This window comes from Pestalotiopsis fici (assembly GCF_000516985.1).
Source record: "Pestalotiopsis fici W106-1 unplaced genomic scaffold PFICI_Scf_6, whole genome shotgun sequence".
Lineage (NCBI taxonomy): Eukaryota > Fungi > Ascomycota > Sordariomycetes > Amphisphaeriales > Sporocadaceae > Pestalotiopsis > Pestalotiopsis fici.
Window position 1 is genome coordinate 2,268,939 of NW_006917096.1, and position 24,315 is coordinate 2,293,253.

General features: G+C 42.3%; 9 protein-coding genes across 9 annotated transcripts; 7 read left to right on the plus strand and 2 right to left on the minus strand.

Annotated features, from left to right (window-relative positions):
• Window positions 1–225: 225 nt before the first annotated feature.
• On the plus strand, window positions 226–2,199 carry PFICI_09146 (uncharacterized protein; the record flags this gene model as incomplete). The annotated part of the gene is made up of 6 exons (XM_007837727.1): window positions 226–423; window positions 479–561; window positions 619–1,020; window positions 1,073–1,214; window positions 1,286–1,908; window positions 1,977–2,199. 6 exons carry the CDS (start codon window positions 226–228, stop codon window positions 2,197–2,199), a joined length of 1,671 nt encoding a protein of 556 aa, XP_007835918.1.
• A 6,622-nt stretch (window positions 2,200–8,821) lies between these two features.
• On the plus strand, window positions 8,822–9,523 carry PFICI_09147 (uncharacterized protein; the record flags this gene model as incomplete). Its single annotated transcript, XM_007837728.1, has 2 exons — window positions 8,822–9,264; window positions 9,325–9,523. 2 exons carry the CDS (start codon window positions 8,822–8,824, stop codon window positions 9,521–9,523), a joined length of 642 nt encoding a protein of 213 aa, XP_007835919.1.
• A 51-nt stretch (window positions 9,524–9,574) lies between these two features.
• On the plus strand, window positions 9,575–10,060 carry PFICI_09148 (uncharacterized protein; the record flags this gene model as incomplete). The annotated part of the gene is made up of 1 exon (XM_007837729.1): window positions 9,575–10,060. One exon carries the CDS (start codon window positions 9,575–9,577, stop codon window positions 10,058–10,060), a length of 486 nt encoding a protein of 161 aa, XP_007835920.1.
• A 698-nt stretch (window positions 10,061–10,758) lies between these two features.
• Window positions 10,759–11,369, minus strand: PFICI_09149 (uncharacterized protein; the record flags this gene model as incomplete). Its single annotated transcript, XM_007837730.1, has 2 exons — window positions 10,759–11,064; window positions 11,124–11,369. 2 exons carry the CDS (start codon window positions 11,367–11,369, stop codon window positions 10,759–10,761), a joined length of 552 nt encoding a protein of 183 aa, XP_007835921.1.
• A 2,354-nt stretch (window positions 11,370–13,723) lies between these two features.
• Window positions 13,724–15,181, plus strand: PFICI_09150 (uncharacterized protein; the record flags this gene model as incomplete). The annotated part of the gene is made up of 1 exon (XM_007837731.1): window positions 13,724–15,181. One exon carries the CDS (start codon window positions 13,724–13,726, stop codon window positions 15,179–15,181), a length of 1,458 nt encoding a protein of 485 aa, XP_007835922.1.
• A 1,010-nt stretch (window positions 15,182–16,191) lies between these two features.
• PFICI_09151 (uncharacterized protein) lies at window positions 16,192–17,982 on the plus strand (the record flags this gene model as incomplete). Its single annotated transcript, XM_007837732.1, has 4 exons — window positions 16,192–16,578; window positions 16,637–17,205; window positions 17,265–17,553; window positions 17,626–17,982. 4 exons carry the CDS (start codon window positions 16,192–16,194, stop codon window positions 17,980–17,982), a joined length of 1,602 nt encoding a protein of 533 aa, XP_007835923.1.
• Window positions 17,983–18,434: 452 nt separating this feature from the next.
• PFICI_09152 (uncharacterized protein) lies at window positions 18,435–18,821 on the minus strand (the record flags this gene model as incomplete). Its single annotated transcript, XM_007837733.1, has 1 exon — window positions 18,435–18,821. The coding sequence occupies one exon, from the start codon at window positions 18,819–18,821 to the stop codon at window positions 18,435–18,437; it is 387 nt and encodes a 128-aa protein (XP_007835924.1).
• A 1,919-nt stretch (window positions 18,822–20,740) lies between these two features.
• On the plus strand, window positions 20,741–21,228 carry PFICI_09153 (uncharacterized protein; the record flags this gene model as incomplete). The annotated part of the gene is made up of 3 exons (XM_007837734.1): window positions 20,741–20,753; window positions 20,809–20,940; window positions 21,011–21,228. 3 exons carry the CDS (start codon window positions 20,741–20,743, stop codon window positions 21,226–21,228), a joined length of 363 nt encoding a protein of 120 aa, XP_007835925.1.
• Window positions 21,229–22,914: 1,686 nt separating this feature from the next.
• Window positions 22,915–24,128, plus strand: PFICI_09154 (uncharacterized protein; the record flags this gene model as incomplete). Its single annotated transcript, XM_007837735.1, has 4 exons — window positions 22,915–23,140; window positions 23,216–23,353; window positions 23,410–23,538; window positions 23,608–24,128. The coding sequence occupies 4 exons, from the start codon at window positions 22,915–22,917 to the stop codon at window positions 24,126–24,128; spliced, it is 1,014 nt and encodes a 337-aa protein (XP_007835926.1).
• Between the last annotated feature and the right edge of the window lie 187 nt (window positions 24,129–24,315).

Below are 24,315 nucleotides of genomic sequence, written 5' to 3' on the forward strand. Positions count from 1 at the left end.
TCGCGGGCGCCAAAAATTCCGAGTTTGAGACTCGCCTAATGCTGCGTAATTGGTCTATTTGGTCAAGTACCTGCGTAGACAGTGACTATTCTGCCCAATCTCGACATCAACGAGCTAAAGTGGCTATATAAATGTTGCAGTAGGTCTCAAATCATGTCGTAAGTATGTAGAAGTTTGTTAACTATTGCCAAACACAATATTGAACCTATCAGTACCAAAACAGTCATGTTCTCAGCAACCTTTATTTCACTTTTCGGTGGCTTCTTTGCCTTTCTGGCATACAAGTTAGCTACGTTGGGCTCTGAAATTCCCGATGGCATTCCCTGGGTCGGGCAAGACTATCCGGGCCCTTTCAAGCGCACCAGGTCGTATCTTCGCAGCGTCTTCCATACACGTGAGATGATTAGAGAGGGATATGAAAAGGTATCTTCCTAGAAACTAAATCATAGATTATAGGAGAAAAGCTCAAGTTCAGCAGCATTCAAAGAATGGCCGGTCTTTTGTCCTTCCGAACCTCTTTACGGGCGCCGAAATACTTATTCCGCCTTCTCAAATTGATTGGTATGGCATTTTATACCGGTAAAAAAAGGTGATGGAGCTGACCCTCTTTGATGAAAGGCTCAATGAACAGGTCGAGGAAGACTTCAGTATCATCGAAACCCATAAACAGTTTATCCGGGCGGATTATACGATGCTTCTGGACCAGACAACCATACACGAGCGCATCTACAGAGGGGCATTCCGCAAGAACCTGACCAGGAGATTTTACGAGCTCTTATCGCCACTCGCCGAGGAAGTAGAGCATGCACTCGATGGGCAAGCCGGACTAGACCACAAAGAGTGGAAGCTCATTGAAGGTTTCAAATTCTGGAAGAGGGTCGTGGTCCAGTCCGTCAGTAGCATTTTTGTGGGCAAACCCCTTTGCAACGATCCGTCGTACTTGTACTACGCCAGCAGGTTTAACCAGAACGTGATGCTGAAAGCCGGCATCATTGGCACCCTGCCATCTTTCCTTCGCCCGTAAGGTATAGCCCAGTATTAGTGCCTTGGAAACCACTCTAACCTGAGGCAGTGTTTTTGGCTACCTGATTGTGCTTACCGACAAGTACTACCACGCAAGGTGTGCAAGCATCACAAGCCCTACCATCAAAGAACGCTTGCATCACCAAATGGAGTTGGCTTCGGGCAAAGCAGGAGTTGCTGTATCCCAACCGGTACGTAGCCAGCCTAAACCCATGTTTTCAATCGGCAGTCGGTTCCTGAAGGCGCTGACGATGATGAGTAGAATAACCTCCTGATTTGGTCGTGCGCGGATGCCGTCCAAGCGGCCCAGAGTGGCAATGCGGCAAAGTTCTCGTTGGATTTCCTCACGCGGCGTTTGAGTTTGATGAACTTTACGTCCACGCACAGTACCGGTCTCAATCTGAACAGCATGTTGCTCGATCTCCTCTTCTCAGCCAAGGAACACGCTGAGCAGGGGTTAAGTGGGCCGAGCATGATGGACCGCGTACGATGTGAGGTCGAGAACGCGTATCAGACATACTGCGAGACCAGAGATCGGAACCCTCATGCCGGGCAGGTTTTCTTGGAGTCCTTGCCTACCATGGAGGCTTGCTTCAAGGAGACATTGCGCCTGCGGGGCTTTGTGTCCCGCATCGCGATGAAGACAACCACAGCTCGGGGTAGTCAAATCAACGTTCCAACGGTGGGCGTCGTACCTCGAGGAATTAAAGTTGGCATCCCAGTCTGGGGTCTCCACCACGATGAAGAAATTTATAAGGATCCCTTTCAATGGTCAGCGGAGAGGTGGCTTGACAATGGGCCCATGCAAAGCATGCCAGTCGGGGGTGGGGGCTCACACGAGATGTACAGAAGTTACATTCCGTTTGGGTACAAATCCACTGTTTGGTAAGTGCCCAATCAAGATGCTCCAAGATTCTTGGGACTGAGCTAACGCATCGTTCCGACCCGAGCAGCCCTGGCAGGTTTTTCGCTGTCAACGTGGTAAAGTTAATTGCAGCCCATGTTATATTGCACTATGACCTTCAATTACCGGCCGACGCCGAACGCTCCGGACATCTGTGGTGGGGCCCGTCCATCAGCTATGGCACAGACGCAAAGTACCTGGTTCGACGGCGTCAGCACACGGTATTCTCGCCAAGCACTGAGTCTGGGGGCTGGTGGTACCCATCGCTGTAGAGCAGGGATTATTGTCAGATGGTGGACTATGGTTCCCATACACTGGCGTGTGCTTAAGCACACGGATCAATACCATAGTATCTAAATAAATATACGGGACCTCCCGGGGATTAGCCGGGGCTATCTAAATAAGCGTATATTTTATTAAAACTAAAAGGCGCAAAATATAAATTAATATATTATATAATTAATATTAATATTAGATTAATTTAAATTTTAATAGGAAAGTATTATTTTAATTAATAATTAAAAGTTTTAATGCTTCCGCCGAAGCTATAAAAATAATAATTACGAAAAAAGCCGGAATCGGCCTAACGGCATCGTTAAAAATAACCTCCGATTAAAATAATTAAAAATATACGTTTTAAATTTAAGTATAAATTACCGGATTAATTAATTATTTTAAAAATAAAATAATTTTAATTAAAACCTTAATCGAATTAGATATTAAAAAAATTAAATATATAAAAACCGCGGTAGTAATTTTCGAAATTATAAATAAAAGCGATAATTTAAGTATTTAAAATAAAAAAAACGGGGAATAAACGATAACGGATTTTATTAAAAAAGGTTAAAAATCGTTTAATTTCGATTATAATTATTATAAAATAAAAAAGGCTATATACGCTAAATAATATACGGTAATTAAAAAAATTACGAAATAAATAATTATTACGATTTTTCTAGATTTTTTTTTTATATATTGCTTAATTAACGAGCCTTTATATAAATAATATAAAAATTTTAGGGCTCGCTATAACAAATTAGCCTCCGATAATAAAAAAAAAGCAAAAAAATAATATTTCGAAATTTTTAAGCCTCCGAAAATATTAAAAAAAGCTATAAATTAGGTTAATAAATAAAAAATAATTATAGTAAAAGCCTAAATAAAGCAAATAATTAAAATATAAAATAATTCGGCTTAAGCTATAAATTTCCTAAATACCGTTATTTTAATTATATTATAATAGGCCGCTTTTTATTAAATTTATAAAAAATAAAGCATTTTAAATAAAAATTTAAAATATTAGGTAATAAATAACGATTTCCGTAAAAGCTTAAGTATTTAATAGCCGATTAAGCTAAAAATTAGGAAAGGCGCTTTTGTAATTTACGTTAATAAAGCTGATAAATAGCCTTAAAACGGATAAAATAAAAACGCTTACCCCGTTAAAAATTAAATGCTTTCCCGATTAAATACGGCTAATTTACGTAAAAAAAAAGTAAATAAATTATTTATAATAAAAAATAAAAAAATATTAAATGCTTTATTTGCTATCTTTTTTACGCTTTTAATTTATATTTTTATATATTCCTAAAAAGAACTTATTTAAGTTTCGTTTTTAAAAATAAAATATAAATACGAATAAATAAAGCCTTTAAAAAAACTTTAATTTATAAAAACAGGTTCGTAATATAAAAAGAATTAAAATTAACCAAATTAATATACTATAAATAACTAAAGAAAAATCGCTTTTAATTAATACGGATTAATAAGACGGATAATTAATAATAAATATATAAAGCAATTTTATAATATTTATAAAAAATTATTTTTTATGCTATTTAGTTATTTTAAATTTAGCGATAACGATTTTAATTATAAATATAAAAATAAAGCTTATTAATTATAAATAAGCTTTTAATTACGATTTTATTTAGTTAAGCGACCGGAAATTATTTATTTACGGATATAATATAATAATTATATAGCTCGGATTTAAAATATTATTATTAAACGATATAGCTTATTATTTTAAGTTATTAATTATATTAATATTATTTTGTTAATTATAAAAATAAAAATATTATTAAAATAATAAAAACGATTTTATAATATTACGCAAAAAAAATAAATTTTTAATTAGCATATTTTAAAATTAATATAAATAATATATTTTCGAATATAGATTTTACGAATTACCTTTAGCGTTATTTGCTATTTACCGGAAAAAATATATAATATAAATAAAAAGGCTATTATTAATTAAAAAAGCTATATAATAACATTATAAAATAAGATATTTAGGCCCGGTAGCTTTCGAATATTTTATTTATTTATTTTAAAAGGTAAAAATTAAAAAATTAATTATAATAAAATATAAAACTTATATATTTGCAAAAATTAAGCGTTAATTACGGCGAGCGTTATAGCTAATTAACGAAGATTATAGCGAATAACTAGCTATAAATTTTTATAATTATATTAAAAAAATCGAAAATTATATATCCTAAATATTAATTATTTATCGGTAAACGGGATATATATAGAATTATTATTTTACGGAAAGGATTATTATTATATTAATTAACGCTTTCCGATCGTTTTTAGGTATAATAAAAACCTAATATAATATTAAAATTAAAGTTATCGAATACGATAACAAAATTACCGAAATTAAATAGGTAATCGGAAAATATTTTAAAAATAAATATATTAAATTCGAGCCTTTAATATTATATATATAAACTTAAAATAAAGCTGCTAAACGCTTAAAGGGTATAATTAAAAAAAAAACGTATAATACGCACCGGCGCAAAATTCTTTTATTAATTTTAGCCTAAAATCGGTAAAACCGCGGTATATTTATATAATCGCACGCCGAATTATAATTCCCGATAGCGTATATTATATATAAGATTTTATAAAATAGTTATAAAAATAAAAAAAATCCTAAATCTAAGCTATAAGCCTAATTAGATTTATTTTAAAATATTCGGATATAAAATATATATAATAACGCTAACGGTATAATAAAAATTCGGCCGTTTATAGCGATTAATACCTAAAATATAAATAAAATATTTAATCGGATATAAATTATTTAATATTTATAAAATTTAAATTTTTAATTAAAATAAATTAATTAATATAAAAAATATAATTATAAATAAAAAAAAATTATACGACGGAAAATAAGATATATTTAAAAATAAGCTTTTAAATATTAATACCTAGCTTATCGCCGATTTTATAATTAATTACGCAATATTTAAAAACGAAATTTTATAAAAATTAAAAAATAAAAATACCGCCGTAAAAAATATTTTATTAGGCGATAATTAAAACGATTAAAAGGAAAATAATAACTAAAAAAATAAAAAAGCAGCGCTAAATAAAAAAAATAAATAATACCTTTTTATTACCGCAAAATTTGCTTTTTAAATTTTATTATAAATATTTTTATTAGCTTTATTAATATATAATATAAAGGCGATTACGATTAAAAATACGGCGCTATTAGCAAAAAAACCTAAAATAATCCTATAATAAATAGCTTTTTTAATTAATTATAAAACTATTCCTAAAACAGGATAAAACAATAATTAAAACGATAAAGCGAAGCTAAAACGCTTTTTTTTATTAAAAAATAAAAATTTATAAAGCGGAAATCCTAGCTCTTTTTAAATAATATTATAAATTATATTATTATCCGTTTAATAAATTATTTTTTTAAATAAAAGCTAATTATTTATAAAATTATAAAAATATATAATTTTAAACCGAAATTAATAAAAAAGATTTACGAATAAAAGGCAAATAAATCTTTAATTATATATAAATATACGTATATAAATTCGATAAATATAAAAAATTCTAAAAATATAAAGCAAAATTTATCGTTTACGATAATTAATAAGCGAAATTTTAAAATTAAAAAACCTACGCGGCTATATTAGCTAAAAAATTATTTTGTACCTTAATCGCGATTATAGCAAAATTCGATTTTAAACTAATATAATATAACGTAATAAACGCGTTTATATACGCTTTTATTAATTAAAATATATTTATAAAAATACCGGATAAATATCGAAAAAAAAATATTATATTATTATTAAATAAAATATTTTATAAATTACGGATATTACCGCTATTATAATAAAAAAAATTTATAAAAACTTTAGCCGAAATCGGCTATACCTAAATATTATATAAGCCTTACGCATTTATTAATAAAAAAATATTAGTTTTTTTTATATTAACGATATAATTATCGCATATAAAAATAAAAATAAAAAAGCTATTAATTATTTAATATAATATTTTATAAAAAAATATAAAATTAATAATAGCGAGCTAATATAATAATTTTTCGGGATAAAAATAATTAAAAATCGTATATTTAAAATAATTTAGTTATTTTAAAAGGCTTATTTTAAAAAAATCGCTAAGCTTATAAATAAATAAAAGATTTATATAACGCTAATAGGCTACGAAAAATTTATGCTTTAATTAATTATAGCGCTTTTATATAAAATATAAAAATATTAAAAAAAAATCGGATTATTATTATTTACGGCTATATTTATAAAGCTAAATATCGTATTCGTAATAGCTAAATTAGCTCGATTTTTTAATAATTTAAGCTAAATATATTAAAAAGTTATTAATCGAGCTTTAATTTACCTAATTAATATTAAAAAACTTTCGTTTAAAATCGGAAAATCCTTTAATTTAATAATTGCTAATAACGCATTATTTACCGATAATAATATCGATTGCAAAAATACTTAAATATTCGCTATAAAGCTATTCGGAAAATTAATTAATTAGCGATTAAATAAATAAAATATAATTATTATTTTTATTATAAAAGCTAAATTATTTATTTTAGCATAAGCTATTAAAAAAATATTATTTATTAGCCGATTATTAAAAAAATTATTAATATAATTAAATAATAGCATTATTATTATTAAATATAATAATAAGCAAATTATTAATTTAATTAACGCCGAAATCGCGTTATTAAAAATAAAACTTTATTATATAAATATTTATAATTATTAATTGCGGCAAAAAGCCTAAAAAAAAGATTAAAATTATTTATAAACTTTTAAATAAAATAATAATAAATAAATTAACGAAAAATTTGCTAATAAAAAAATAGCAGAATTTTTTATAATAAATAAAATTTAAAATTATTTATCGTAATTAAAACGAATAATTTTAAAAAAAGCTATATTTTGCTAATTAATAACTTTAATTTAAATATAATTAAATTTACGATAAATCGTAAATTTAAAAAAATATATTAGATAATAAATTATAATTTTTATATATTAGCGTATACTTAAATATACGGATTAATATTATAGTATTTAAATAAATATACGGGACCTCCCGGGGATTAGCCGGGGCCACCTAAATAAGCGTATACCTTATTAAAACTAAAAGGCGCAGAATATAAATTAATATATTATATAATTAACACCAATATCAGACCAGTTTAAACTCCAATAGGAAAGCACCACCTTGATCAACAATTATAATCTCAATAGTACTAGATTCCAGCTACTATAGTACCCCGGGTGAGCGGGTTGTGGGTATTGGATCCAGGAGCGTGGCTCTCGGCAATCGCCAGTCAAAATAATCGACCTACTATTGGACAGAAATCGTCAACCAAGGAAGCACAGTTCCCTTCTTCAGTGTTCCTTGGTAAGGCCAAGGGCGTGGTACACGCGGGTTTCATGGATGCTTGTTTGTATGGCACGCTAATATCTAAGCTTGCTATAAACGGCTGCAGAGATATCGTCACCTGCAAACGGCAGTTGTTATCTATCTTGATTATTAATTTCCCCTATCCACCTAAGTTAGCGCATGGATGCAATGAATAAAGTTTTCAGATATTGGTATGTGATGAGCTATTTCTAGCATCAGGCCCCTGAAAATTGAAGACTGCCCTTGCCGGGAAGAAACGCTCCGCTCTCTGTATAATGAATAGAGTTCATGTTTGACTCATGTAGTTGTATAAGCAGGCGACAGCAAGGTATGAATGCTGATCGATCACAGTTTCTCAGTTGAGGTGGCTGTAAACAGTGGATTCTTAGGTTTGCATTCAGCTTGGGTGTGCTTTGTAGGCCGGCATCATGTTTCGGTAAAAGAGCTTCAACTGCCGAATCTGGACTTTGAAGTGGCCTGATTGATTGAAACGTTGAGGTTTTTTCTCTCTCTATTCACACTTTCGGTATAACGCTGTGCTAAGGTTAGTACTGTGCGACGGAATTCACGGTAGTTGGACCTCCAGTGATGATCGTACCATGAAAGAGAATTGTAGTTTGCTTTGTACGGTTAATCCTACCTCTGAGTCGGCTTTAATTAGATGTTGATGCTCACAGTATCATACCATTCCCGTTCCTTTCAAGATCTCAGCCATCCATTCAATATAGCGAGAAAAAACTGGCCTTTGAAAAATTGCTTGACATTGATACCAGACTGGTGTAATGGAGCAAGAATTACGAAGTCGTGCTCTCGAAGCATGGCCATCTATCAAAGCCGTTGTGAAATCCATGGAGTTGTGGTAAGTAGCAGATGCCCAATCTGCCTCCCGCCCCCTCCCTCAGGAGGTGCCATTTGTACTAAAACGTGCGAGCCTTTAGTATTCTTTGGATATCGCCAGCCATCATCATCTATGCGCCAATCAAGTTTTCAATGTTCATCTTTGCAGTCTCTGCAGTCTACATCATCGCGTGTATCGTTGTCGGAAAGTCCTCATGGATATCCGTCAGCAGTGTCTGGTACGTATCGTGGTCACGAATGATCCATGTCCTTGGTATTCGCTGACTTTAGAAGCCCATGCCACCGTACAGTTGGATCACTGGGCATTTACTATCAATCATGCCTTTCGTAGACAAGCAACCTTCAGATGCCCTTTTCAACTATGCCTTGACCGAAATGGCCTGGTCAATTGAGAGTGACGCATTTTACTTGGATTTCTGGCCCATCGCTGGGCCAATGTTGGTTCTCAAGAGCCCAACCATGGCAATGCAAATGATGCAACAGAACAACCCTGGTAAACCAGACTTTCTTGGTAACGCATTCACTGAGCTCTCCGGTGGGCCGAATCTGATCAGCATGGAGGACGCTATGTGGAAGAAGTGGAGGGCAATTTTCACTCCAATTCTGAGCACGTCGGTCATTCTTCAACAAGCTCCCAAGGTAGTAGCCCAGTGCGAAGTTTTGTGCGAAAAGCTGCGTCGCCGCGCCCATGAAGGGAAGATGTTTCAATTGGAGGACGATACAATTCCCCTCACATTAGAGGTTATCTCGACAATATCACTGTAAGAGCGCAACACCCTCGGCTAACATTGCTTGTTATTCGTTTGCTGACACTTTCCCAGAGACAGGCTATTCAACTATCAAATCAAGGACTCCGGAATGCCTCGACACCTCAGGGCCATGATAAACTGGAGCTCCTTTGGCAGCAGCTTGAATCCATTCAAACGCTGGAACCCCGTCCGTCCTCTTGTCGTGGCGTATCATGGGCACAAGATCAGCAAATATATCGGCGCAGTACTTGAAGACGACCTTGCTCAATGACGTGGCGAGCACGGCATTACCAAAGAATCCAAACCGAAACAGACAAAAAGCATGGCCGAACTCTTAGTGGATGCTTACTTGACCGAGCACGGCGACAGACCCGGACCAATGGAACCAACCTTCAAATACCTTGCCTGTGCACAGCTGCGCCTTTTCCTCATTGGCGGACACGATACGACTTCTAGTGCACTAGTCTACACATACCACCTCCTGTACGAAAATCCGGGGCCACTCGCCCGTCTCCGAGCCGAACACGACGAGGCCCTTGGCGAAGACATAGCAGAGGCCGGCGCCCGTATATCGGCGGACCCTACATTGCTGAACAAACTGCCCTACACAAATGCCTGCATCAAGGAAACTATGCGAATCTTCCCACCAGCATCTGCCATGCGCGTCGGCACACCTGACATTGTGCTGACAGACCGCAACGGGACACAGTATCCTACTGCCGGTTGCAATGTATGGTCATTGCATCTGGCCATGCATCGCAGCCCTAAACTGTTCAAGGAACCCCGGAGCTTCATTCCCGAACGCTAGCTTGTCGGCCCCGATCATCCACTGTACCCGCCCAAGGGTGGGTATAGGCCATTTGAGTTTGGCCCACGGAGCTGTCCCGGACAGACGCTGTCGATCATGGAAGTTACAGTGACACTGGCCATGACAGTTCGGGACTTCGATATCCACAATGCATATGCAGAGTGGGATGAGGCACATCCGAGCAAACGGATCAAAGTAGCGTTCGGAGATCGACCCTATGCAGTCGAAGGAGGAGGCGGAGGGTCGCACGCGGTGGATCGATATCCTTGCCGAATTTCAATCGCACGGAATCTTGACGCTTATAGTGATGAGAAGTCACCAGCAGTATAGATCTCAGGGCTTTTGACTGAGCCGTTACTACGGTGAGCGTCTTTATGGTGAACATTCTGCTCCTCGTCACTAAGCTGATGAAGCTATTGAGTGAGTCGATTATGTAAGCAGCTTTCAAAAGCATCATTTTTTCATCACCTTTTGCATCGCCCAGATATTGGATCATACCAGGAGTCCATTGGGCCCATCTCCACTCTGTTCTGGTTTGTATGTCAGCCGTGCAAGGGTACATCGTGCGGGTTTTCCGGGTTGCTTCGGTTCTGTCGGTTGCTGGTCATGTAACGTGCTTTGATGACTTTGAGGTCTATTCAGCAATACAATACAATGTTCTTTGTGAAATCATGCGATCAAAAATTGTTCCTTCTTGACTATGCAAAGCTGGGGTGCCCAGGCCCTTTACGTTCCATCAAGGCCAAAGTCTTGCCCTTTTTCGTTTCGACCAGAGTCATGTCCAAGAGTTTCTCATAGAATGGTACGGAACGTTCCCAGTCTCCTGTGAATAGTATACTGCGCCTTAGATATGGCATAGTGTCAATCACTTCCTTTATGCAGCCGACCAGCCATTTTCCTAGGCCTTTGCCTTGAGTCGCTGGGTCTACCCACACATCCGTGACGTACAGGAATGTGGTACAGTCGGTAATGCACCGGGCAAATCCCAGGAGCTGCGTGGCTTCCTAAATACTGCGTGAGCCCATGCTGCGTATTCGTTATTGCTTTGCAAGGAAATGCTTACCGGCTCTTTTGGATTGAGGGCGTTGGCCTCTCCGTCAGTAGACTCGGACTTGTACAGTCCAAAGCATATGGAGTTTTCCAATGTTTCGCGCATAACCTCTTCTGGCAGTGACTTTGCCCAGTAAAAGGTATCAGACGAGAAGACTTCGCATAATCTCGTCAATGGTATCAGGGAAGCATTGGTAGAAATGAGGTAGTCGCCTTTGGTCCACGACCGGGATTTTATTTCATCAACAATACGCCCCATTTTCGGTGTCTCTGTAGATATTACAGTTGCAGTTATTGTAGATTCTATAGAAGTCGAAAAGATTGATTGTCATGAGATTTAGTGAATACAGTCGAGCATTGAGGGGGCTGCAGAGTGCCTAGATATACTGCCCAAGAGGAGTCATTCATTGGGGGGGGGGGCCCACTCCGGAAACCGGCTGCCAGCCAAGACACGATAGGGAGATAGCTTCGATTTCCTTTACGTGTATGACGTCCTCTCTGAATAGGCGAGCCGACAATTGTTCAGCTCCTCATTCCAAATAATTATCCATGCCTCCTCAGGCTTGCATGTTGGACCGGTTTTGATTGAACTCGATGGTACTACTGGCTTTCAAGACTGATGGGTTGCAGTGAGAAATGCATTTTGGTAGCGCGCTAGCTGACAGAGCTGGAACACTCTACACAGCTGCGTGGCCTGACGCTTCATCGTCATATTTTCAGGTTTTCTCTTCGCCGGCCATGACTAATTCAGTGTTTTTGAAGAATTAGCATAAATGTTTCACATAATGACTTGCCAGGTACTAGAAATGACTCGTTGAGAGAATGAATTGCACTACCAGATCAACGGTTTCTAGACAGAGTACGGCGTATGTAGGTACTAAGCCTACAGTACTAGGTTAGGTCAATTGTGTATATGCTTCCCCAGGGCATCGCTTATCTATCACGCAAAATTGCATCACGCTGTCATCATACTACCATTTATTCGGTGGAAAACATGAACGATTGTTTCATAGGTTCACTATATACCTGGGTAGTTAATTATATATCGTTTGCTGGGTGATCCCAACGTGCGTCCTGAGATCTACCACAAGCTACTAGGTACGCAAAGAGGCGCCAGGGTCCCTCGACTCACCAAAATGTGGAGCTCCACACTGATAGATAAGCTACCTCCTACATTCAGGTAACGTAGGTAGGTACCTGCATTTATACCCTGGTGCGTGCAAGATGAATGCACGCATTGCAACACATAGTACCCGGTTGGACATGCCTTTCTCCGCGCCCAACATAATTGTAGTCCATTTCCACAACTCTGAAGATGCTAAGCTTTTATTTGCGCCGATAACTTTAACCTTATGGGCTGAGCACCAGCCCCCAGACAAATGGAAATCATGCAGCCGTAGTATTAACTTCTTGATCATTGTACAGGGTGCTATCGCTGATGACTCATTTTTCTTTTGTAAGTGAGTCTCAGCGTGCACTGTAATCAAAGCGCTAAAGCAATCGGTTCGTGCTGTAAGTGAGAACATTCGAGGCGACGACACTAGGTTACTAAATTATACGCCCACCTATGCCGATGGTGCTCATCAAGTCTGGGCAATTCTCCCGTTGGCCGCTTGCCCAACGTTGTGTGGTGGCCAGACCGGCTCTTGGATAGAAAAGCATTTTGATAGCAGCGACAAGTATGAGTAGATTGATGCCACTACTGGAATTTATTCAAGGATGAGGAAGAGAGAAAAAGTCGACCAAGACCACTTGCTTGACCTAGGTTGTGTACATGAAAATCAACATCCATCTGTGTCAATACGCCTGGGCATGATGTCGATACAAGCTATTCTGTTCCCCTTGGCATATTTCCTCTCCCCAATCCTGGCGGGATTGTCAAAAAAAAAAAAAAAAAAAATGCGACGGATTTTCCATTTGACCGACATGTATCTCCATTCCATAGAGGAACGGGTGTGTGAAAACGTGAGAGCAAACGCCTGCTTGCGTCCAAGTCCATGCCCAACAACACACTGGGAAAAGCGATCCGAGAACTCTAAAAGTCACAAGTCACCGAGTTAAATCTACTTGGCCTGTACCTGCATTAGATGGAGGGCCATCTTGCGCCCGCACATATGGGGGCTGCGACTGTCAAGGACCCTGAATTTTATACATGTTTTCTCCGTATCTTCATGCACCATCCTCTCGAGTCCCCTCTACTCGAGTTGCAACAATCATCAGCTGCTCTTTCTATATACCTTGATGAATTCTTTTCATCTCTCACTCACTTGTATCCGCAGCTCCGCAGCGGTCGCTGTCATTATGAGCCTCAAGGTTTTTGCGGGCATCAGCGCCACTGGTGCCAAAAATGCTACCATATTCGACACATTGCAACCCGGCAGTCGTCTTTTTTTCTGAGTTGCACCTTGATGAGCCTCAACTTGATCTTTCTCCGAACATAAACTTTGTTTACATCAGATGCTTCCCCTTCTCACCTACAAATAGGTCCTTCATCGCCTTGATCAAGACCATTCATTTCTCTTTCCTTCATTCCACAACTCACTACCCATTCACTTCACTTCCTTTTCCTTCAATCTCTCTCGCACTAGCAAATCACATTCCATCCAAACCACAATGGATCTCATTGCTCTCCCACAGGAGATTCTTCAGCACATCGCTGCTCAATTCTGTTCGCATTGCACGCCAAGGCACTGCCACGATGTCGCCGAGCCTCACGATCGATCGGATCGTCATGCACTCTGGGCCATGTGCCTTACAAGTACCACGTTGAGGCAAGTTTCGCAGAATATTCTGTATCACTCCGTGTTACTAGAACGCACGTCGGAGCTCAACTATTTCTTGCGCAAGGTGACCCTGTCTGATATCCTCACGCGGGCCGTCACTCATGTTTTCATCTGCGGCGACATGATTGAACATTTCAAGCCCCGCAATGGCCGACTTGGGGGAAACAAAGTGCAGGGTTGTTCGTCATCTTGGTCAACCATTGCCTTGGTCACTGCCATGTTCCCTAGGCTGGAGCATTGCGAGGTTGGCTTTCGTTCTGGCTCCCAAGAGGACAATAGCCCCAGCGGCTCTGGCAACTCGGATTCGGATATCCCATGCAACTGTGTTCACTTGACCACAAAGCTTTATCGCCACTGCGACTCTGTGTTGGGTACAGATAAAGGGGACCTACACTTGCGCCGTCTTGTACTACGCAAGCTTCCCCCTGTTACCAGACAGTGTAAGAAAAGCTACGCCTTCTTTTCACGGCTCAAGGTCGATACTTTGCACTTGGTGCAAAGCAAAATCTTCTGGCGACAATTCCAGCGTGTGATCGAGTTTGTCGAACCAAAAAGTGTCATTTACGAGGCAGATCGTAAAGCGAAACTTGCAGCCATACCCAAGAGGTATGCTTGGTTGCCGGGCACGTTCCCAGATGTCGAATTCCACCCATTCGACTTACCCATGATCCTGTCTCCTGTCCGGAAAACCTTGCGCAACCTCCACATTGACCTGAGAACTCAGTGTTGGTTCCCGCGATGCGCGGGGAGGATAGACTCGCTCCAGGAATTCACCAAGGTAGAGACACTCTTTCTCGACATGGCCACCATTTTCAAATGGCGCGAGCTTCAGGGATCGGAAGGAGAAAAGTTCTACATCTGTCCCGATCACACAGAAGACAACCGTTTATTGAAGGCATTGCCACGCCAAATCGTCAATTTGCAGCTTGTGAGGTGCAAGCAGGTAGATCCATCTACCTTTGCCTACACTCTGCAAAAGTTTGCCGACTCCATCGGAGAGGGGAGATATCCTAAGCTCAAGTGTGTCAAAATCGACGTGGACCTGATGGACCCGGCGTGGTTCAAGGTCATCTTGTTTGATCCAGCTCCTGAAATAGAAAAGCTGCTGAACGAATACTGGTGCGACGAGCTCCCAAAGACGTTTGCAGAGCACGGCGTTCAACTTGTCTACGATGACCCGCCCTTGGACCCGTCCGACACCAGAGTGAAGCCCATGGACATGGTGTGGAGTCTTGGATCTCATCACGGTCCTATTGTCCATCAGGTAGCGAGGGAGGATACCGAGTAAAGTGCTGGTGACGACGGAAAATAAGTCCGTCTAGGTGGGAATGTACTGCTTGAAGGCGGTGATGGCAGGGAAGATGATAACATCGAAGACGGTGGATATGGACAGGAATCTACCCCTGGGTTTCGTTGTTTATTCGTGTGGAAGTCGATTGCGAACATGTCATTCCTGTTTTTCTTTTCAGTTGCTTGTTTCTGCCGGAAACTTAGCGCTAAGTTTCGTTGCTTGTCAAAGTTGGATATGATTGAGAGCATGGCATCTCTCTTTCCTTCTTTCGTCTTTTTTTGGTTCAATCGCTTTCCGTGTCTGCTTGTCTTTCTTTTTCAAGTCAAGACCTATTCGGGCATCCTGGTTATTTCTGTAATGATTGCAGGCTGGTAGCTTTGACCTACCTTGTGGATTTCCTTTTCATGTAACATACTTAGTTGTTTAGATGTACTCTGCAGAGAAGACTGTAACATGTTGTACAGTACTAGTAATGAATTGTATACTCTCCGAATGCCGAATATCTTTTGCACTCTCCAGCCAATGATAGTCTCTGGATCGTAATATTGTTCCCGCTGACCACCTCAGGCGAGCATATTTGTGCTGCCGAACTACATGTCGGTTTTTTTTCTATCTCCGCCAGCAGCCAGCTCGGTGGATCTTGGGCGGAAACTACTGGGACGTTGCGCCAATAAACGTGGGGTCCCCGCGGTTCTGACATGCGAGCTGTAGATCCTTAGAGGCTTGCCATGCCTTCTAACTCAGTTACTAACTCACTAAAGATAAGAGGACGGCGTTGCAAAACAATTACGATTGGCTCAACTACTATAGCCCTCGCATGACAAGCAACTCCATTATTCGTGCGGAGAAGTCTTTGCGCTTCCTAGCGTGCATGACACCTATGGAGACATAAATACTGGCATGCCCAGTCTTCCCGGAAATACCGACTTTCACGAGGCTTGTTTTGATCAAATCAGCACATCTGGAGCACCTTTCTTCGTCGGTGCTTTTCAATTTTGGATCAAAGAATGGTCTCAATACTAGGCAGGGTTCTGGAGGACCCTAGTCTGGCGGTATACACTGCTGTCCCGGCTTTGATCATTGGCAGTTTGGTGTATGTGGTGTACCAGCGCTACTTTCATCCACTAGCCTCCTATCCAGGCCCGTTTCTCGCATCCGTTACAGATTTATGGCAGGTTTTCCAGTTCTTGGGTTTGAAACAGCCGTATAATCTGACAGAACTCCACGAAAAACATGGACCCTTTGTGCGATATGGACCTGATAAGCTCAGCATCACCGCCGAGGAGATTGTGCCCTTGGTCTACCAAAAAGGTGGCAGACTGATGCCAAAAACCGAGTTTTACGATGCCTACGGCGCTGCGATTCCCAATGTTTTTGGCATGAGAGACGAGGCCGTAAGTTGTACTTGTATTCGATTCACACACTGCATCGAGTTCTGAGCTTGTCCATTAGGCACATTCAATCAGACGTCGTTTGATGGCGCACAGTTTCTCCATCTCCAGCGTTAGGGGAATGGAGCAGTATCTCGATATGAACATTCGAATCATGCGGAAAAAGATTGCCAAGTATGCAGCCCAAGAGCAGGTCTTTGATCTCCAAAAGGTCCTGCACTACTATACCATCGACGTCCTCGGGGAGCTGGCGTTTGGACAGTCCTTTGGGGCCCAGCTCTGCAACGATGAAGAAGAGGCTATTGTTCCACCCGTGGTTGAGCACAGCTGGCTTGCTGCCGTAACTGGAGCTTGGCCTAGCATGACGAGCACGCTGAGGAGACTGCTTCCCTGGGTGCCGCATGCCGGCTTACAAAAGCTCGTCAAGGGTCGCAAGGAGTGCGTTCAATTGGCTGCACAATGTGTTCAAAGGAGTTGCGACACCCTGCGGGAAAATTCCGCTGCCGATTTTGAAAAGAATGTGAGCGTCAAGCGCAAGGACATCCTGACCAGTCTCATTCAGGCCAAGGACCCAGAAACGGGCGAACAACTTCGCCAGGTTGATTTAGAGACTGAAGCATTTGGTTTCATGTGAGTGGCGGTCAGCCAAGACGGAAATGAGACTGCTCAGTGCTAATATGAAATCACAGCATTGCGGGAACCCATACTACGAGTGCAACTACATCGCTCCTATTCTATCACCTCCTCCACGCGCCTGAAATTTTGGCAAAGTGCATTGCAGAAGTCGATCAGAGCTTAGAGCGACTGACTGCCAGCAAACTCGCTTACTCCATGGCCGAAGTGGAGTCCTCGTTGCCATACCTCAAGACTTGTATTAGGGAGAATTTCCGACTGACTCCCGTCTTTACAATGCCACTTGCCCGCCGCGTCACTGCTCCCGAGGGCATTACGATAGCTGGAAGGCACATTAGGCAAGGCGTAAGTACTCAAACCCTCCCTGTGTATAATCTCAATCGCACTTATACTGATGCATGACTTGATGCCACACAGACCTCCGTGGCAGTGTGCAATCACGCATTCCATCACAACCCGGACATCTGGGGCGCATCGCACAATGTGTTTGACCCCTCGCGGTGGGACATACCAGAGATCAACCATCGAGCACGCTACCTGATGCACTTTGGTCTCGGCGGTCGACAGTGCATTGGCAAGACCATTGCCCAGACGAATATCTACAAGGTCATGAGCACGTTGTTGTCCGAGTTCAACTTTGAACTAGCGAACGAAAATGAACGCGAAGCTGTGCGAAGGGGGGATTTTGTCGGGAAACTGCCGGAGCTGATCAGTGTTGGAATCAGTGACTTGAAGGATCCAATTTGGGTGACTGCCAAACCAAGACACTTGTAAAAGATGCCAACGAGGGCCCGAGGCTACTGCCAGCTGTCTCTATGATCCCCTAACCGGATGTTCTACGCCCTCCATGGGATTACTTCTGTGGTTAGCATTTGCCTTTTGGAATGGAAAGTTCGGAGCCTACATTCTTGAAATTCCCACCCACTACACCAGTATGATCTAAGATTCAGGCCAGTTGATCGTATCATTGTTGAAACGTTCCCATGTGAGCGATTTTTATGATATTTATACGAATGCATAGAAGCATAAAGATTGATTTGAGTTGGTCCTATCGAGCTATAAAAGGGACACCTTAAAGAGCGAACTGCACATGAGTAATCCCCCGGGGTGCTATTGCTTTACTCCCCAAACCATACCCATATGATGACTGCATTTAGCAATGTGTCTTGTTCTTGTACTTCACAGACCATTCATGACCCATGTAGATACATCCAGCCCAAGAGCATTTAGCATGTTCCAGCATTGGGGTCATCCTGGTACTGGAAGCTGCCGTGATTTTGGACACTGCCCATGGAGCAGGCATTGATCTCGATGGTCATGGCAGCCAGGCAGTCCGCCGACGAGAGTGTCAGCTCGTTACCGGCGTTATTTTTTACAGACCAGTTGACACGGTTACTGCCAATGGTACTGCATTGCGATTTACTGCCACCAGCTTCATAGGATCCGGCCATGGCGTCGCAGGCTGAGCTGGCTGCGGATTTGATGTCGGCATCCGAGCCTACAGAGGCATAGGTCTCGCCGGAAGTGTAACAGCCCAAAGCGTTGACTGCCGAGGGGCCGACAAAGGCGATTGCGCCGAGGACGGCAAGGACTTGCTTGAGTGACTGGACCATTTTTGATACGTGAGATTGTTTTTGGAGATTGTTAAAGGGTAAATGCTGATTATTAAAGGAGCAAAAGGTCAGAAAAGGTCAAAATCTATGCTGCCGAGGGGTGATCGACTCACGGAAAGGAAGAGAAGGCTATTGTGCTTTGTGTGAGTGCTGATTGTGAGAGTGATGATGAGCTGTGTCAAAATATCTCGATTATCATTGAGGAAATACTCCCTCTTTATAGATAGAATGACGGAGCTCTGTGATGCCTATCTCGATACACACGTCATTCTTGAGCATACGAGGAATATCATTACGACTCAGCTGAAGATCTCAAAAGGACCCAGAAGGAACGGATCAAGCATCATCTCCCAAAGATACGGAATATACGAAACGCACAATTCATGAGTCCTAGGTGCTAACAAACATGAGCTCGGACTCTTTCAGGTGATTCGATTTCATCACGGTATAAAGGATCCGACGGGTAGATCGCGGGAATAACAAAAAATATTACAATCCTGCCTGATTCTCGGGGTTCTTACAAGTCCTACAGTTCAAAAGTTCGTGAAGATCTTTCAGATTCTTGGGTCTGTCAGCAATCCCAAAGCTCCAAAGGGCTCACAAGATCAGCTGTATATCTCATCAGACGATCAATCTTGCGCGGTGATAGCTGACGTTGAACTGCAACACGAGAGACGTCGGCCGCGTCCTTTTCAATGATGTAGACCAATGCAGTTAGCGGGCATGTATCAGAGGCACAAAGCCACGATAGGATATGACAGGATCTTTGCGTTACTCGGGAAATTTCCAGAGAAAGTCCTAGATGATCTTACACATGATGACTTTAATAATTCCTGCCTGTGCCGGGCAACCCGATCTGGTTGCAGATCGTCAAGACCACTCCATAGCAAAGTTGTATGCAATACCAATAACTTGGCCTCCCTTTGCAAATATGGGGAACACGTCCCGCAAAGTCATGCCAAGTCCTACAGGCAACTGTCGACCATTACCAAGATGGGACTGAAAACAAAACAAAACCCTATTTATATCGCTGTAAGATGATGATGCAGCGCAGCCTCGGCAGCCTACAGTTAGTTGGAGTGCCGTGGCAGTGCACCTGGCAGTGAGTGTGGGGTGCAAAAGCTTGTGTAAAAGCTTGTCCTAACCTTGAGTGCAACACCCCTGATCCCGCCGCCCCCTATGACAGAATAATGCACCACTAGCGCCCGCGCCCGTTGCAATGTTCTTTGCTGCCAGTGGCCCGTTGACATTCTTTGTTGGAATGCTGAGGTGAGAGCGGCTCGAACAAGGGTTCCGTGTCCATTGGAGGGGATTTTTGTCTCTACTGCACAGGCGCCTGGTGCATGCATGCAACGCTTTTGTTTTCACCAAGATTTCCAGTTTTCTGGCCGGCGCTTTCCGTCGTTCGAGCTCTGTGGAACCAAACCTCGCTGACATCTTTCCCCGCCCAAGGCAGCATCGTTTTGAAGCAGCTGTAGACGCGTGTGTTACATGGCTACCTAGGTACCTACCCACATATCAACTCATGCTTATGGAAGATCAACAAATCGATTTTTTTTTTTTTTTTTTTGGAACAAATCAATGTTAACGTCTGCCCCAATTCGTAGCAATTAGAAGCAGCCTCCAAATAAGGTTGGAAAACAGCTGTGCGATCAAAGTCTCGGCACAACATGCTTTCACCGGATTGCCAGTGGCTTCTGCGTTGAGCCTATTCATTTGAATCTTATTCAACACTAGACGCTGGTGACATCAAACTGATCGAGGGGTAGTTGTTCTTGATCAGAACGTGCGAGGAGATAAATACTCTCGCCATGGCATCGGTGCCTAGATCAACTTGATCAATACACATTTCATTCTCGACAGCAAATATACACTATCTACCTCCAAATCGTTCCACTATACTGAAAAGCAGATTCATCATGGGTTGGTTCGGTATGTCTAATCTCGTTGTAGATTACTGGAGGAGTATTATTAACCTTGACCAAAGACGGCAATCGTGATGCTCACCAGCAGATCTACGGTGACCAGCAACACGAAGCCAAGTTTTCTCACGAGCTCATTGGCGGAGCGGCGGCATTTGAAGCCATGAAAAGTTTTGAAAACTCGCAACGCAGAAAAGGTGTGTCACTCGAATATCAATTCTGCAAGTAGACATTGGGGGCCTTGGTTACTAAACAAAGGGGGTATAGGCGAAACTGTCAGCCATGGCACAGCCAAAGAACTGCTTGCAGCCGTTGCTGGCGCCGAAGTGGACCGCCTGTTCGAGACCAAAGGCTTGGATGCCTATGATCGAGAGGAGGCCAAGCGCCATGCTAAGCGGCAGGCCGAACAAATGTACGATGACCATTATGGAGGTCAGGGCGAGTATGACCCCAACTCGCGTGACCGGCCACCATTGGACTATTAGGGACAATATGGAATGACACGAGCTATCGATAAGAGCACAGAGATTTGTGATAACTTGAGAGAGACAACAGTGTGGACTTGGCACCTTGCAAGAAATTTCTCTTTCAACAAATTGGTCGACGTGTGGAGCAAACAGCATCAATACCTGGTTTGCTCTTTAATACACACTACCGCATATCTCCAAGTCTCACGTAGAATGTCTAGGAATACAAATATGTGCACTTCAAATCAAAATTCTCGATTCTCGGAAATATAGTCACTATTCAAGAGCCGCTCTTGGCGGGTTTAACAATACCAAACACTTCTCCTGCATCAGGGACACGTTATGTTGAGCGAGAATATTGAGATTACCTGGCTCGAGCGCTAATTTTGATATCCAGTCTTGAGGGCTTTTTCGTATTCATTTTGGGGAACCTTGCGTGCCTCGGTTAGAAAAGGGGCTGGTTGAAGCAAAAGGCTGCCGTACATTCTCGCCCTACTGACTGAGATGGTAACGAACCTGGAGGAACACACTCTTTAGACTGGGCAAGAGAGAATGGCAAGATGACTATGTAGGGAGGGGATTTCATTGGTTGGAAATGCCAAATTTTTGAGGTTGGAGTCCTCGTTTCGACTGCCTGTTTACAAAAGTGTATAAGATGAAACACAGAATAGACAAAGAGCGTCGTCAGACACGAGCTATCCCAGTGCTCTGCGCCATTATTACGGGGACTGCCAAGACAGGCCGCGCAGTCAAGCTTTCAGCGCCCAGCGACCGACCTGTAGAGAGTATCCGTGTTTTGTACCTACACTAGAAACAAAACAAAGCAGATCCCGTAAGTGTGGAGCGTCGGGGTTAGAGAAGTCTGGACCCAGTGAAGACCATCAGAGTCATCTCGTTCTTTGATCTCACCATGGTAGACTTGCCAGTCTGAATAGACGACGGCCGACTAAGCCTCAGGGTTTGCGTGTCGGGACCGAGCATCGCTTATGCATAACAAAACTTTACACACAGTGGGCCAACGTGGCTGGGTAGGGTTTATTGTCGTTGGGAACAGAATGGAAACAGGGCTCCGTTTTGGCAAGAGGGCCGAATTCTGGATGGATCTTCTATGGAAAACAAAGCAACAAAATCCCCGCCGGCGGAATACTTTTATAGTATTGCGTGCTGGGTCCCAAACTAACGGATATGTAGGTCGCTAAATCCGTCCCTGGGCCACTCAACACCCCCAGAAAGCCAGTTAGCCAGTGGGGCGCAATACCGGCAATTGCGACGCCTTTGCGGGGAACAAGACCACAGCTTACGTCCTCGATTAATAAAAGAGAGATGCAATTGGTGCCCGTTTGCCCTGGATTTTGAGTGAATATTCCAGGGGTCACCTTCCCTGTCACGATGACCCTCAATGACGATCTTCCAATTGCCTCAAGGAACGAACTCGTCGAGATCTATACCATGATCCGTGTTTTCAAAGACGCGTGTGCACCTTACGTACATGGACGGAAGAGCCCATCGCAACGTGGGCCAAACAATGGTTCTAGTAATGATCGACAAGCTGTACAGGGCGCACAAGTCGTGATACCTTCATCGTATATAACATGCTCAAGACGATGAATCTGCGAGATGATTCTTTTAGATGCGTAGAATCACATCAATCCTTTGAAGTCTGTTGGCAGACTCACAGTATTACGCCCTCGACGCACATTAACCATGATTTTCAACGCTATTACCTTGGCCGCTGTGCTGACAGCCACTACCGTCTCTGCCCATGGCGATGTTGACCGCGAGATTGCGATGCGCTCGGCCATGCTTGAGCACACCGCCCGGGACTTGAGCCACTGCGCTACCAAGTTGAAGGCCCGCGGTTTTGAGGAGCGTGCTATCCAGAGACGTTCCGAAACTCGTGCCAAGCTCATGAAGAAGCGCAACATTAGAGGTACGTTAATGATGAGAACGATCAAACATACAGAAGACTTGCCGAGAAAATTATGCTGACTAGAGCATGATGCAGCCCGCGATGTTGATTCCGTCCTCGCTACTGACCACAACGAGACGGCCCTTGCTTACACGCTCGACACCGATGAGAGTGTCATTTTTGCCTCGAATGGCTCATGCACTCTCACTCCCGAGGGAGAAAGTGGCCCTTACTGTGAGAAACTCTGCATTGATCGCTGCTTGGCAACCGGTTTGGCTCACACTGTATAGATGTTGGCGGAGAGTACGTCCGATCGGACTTGGTTGAGGATGTCGAGGGTGTTCCTGTCCACTACGAGTTCCAAATCCTCGATGTCGACACCTGCGAGCCAATTGTTGGTTCCTACTTTGAGATATTCAGTAAGTACATGCCTAGCTCAAAGCACTCATCAAAGCAATCATGCTCATCTGTCCTCTCTCTCTCTTTAGACTGCAACTCGACCGGTGTCTACTCGGGCACCACCAACGCCGGCAACGGAAACACGGCCGACACCAGCGTCCTCGACGAGACCTGGCTGCGCGGACTCCAGCTCACCGACGAAGAGGGCGTCGTCCACTTTGACACCATCTTCGCGGGCCACTACACTGGCCGCGCGACACACATCCACACGCTGCTGCACCAAAACGCCACGGTCCGCGAGAACGGCACCGTCTTTGACACGTCCTTTACCCACATTGGCCAGACCTTTTGGGACCAGAGCGTGCGCGACCAGATTGAGCTGCTCTACCCGTACAACACCAACACGCAGACCGTCACCCAGAATGCCGACGACAAGGTCTTTCTGGTCGAGGCCCCCACCAGCGACCCCGTCTTCCGCTACGTCCAGCTGGGCGACTCGATCGAGGACGGTTTCCTGGCTTGGATTGTCTTGTCTGTCAACACGACTCTGTCGACCGAAGTTAGCCCCGCTGCTACCTACTATGAAAGCGGCGGTGTCGAGTCTGCTTAGATAGAATGCAAATGAGACTTGCATGTTCAAAGTATGAATAAATAAAAATTCCACGTTCATCATAATTGTTTACTTGGATCCTCTTGAGAACTACCCGTGCCACACCCCCACTTATCTGGATGTGTTCGTTCCTCACCAACCGTGGCACGGGTAGCACTCATGAGTTCTGACCAAGTTTGCTGGTCAT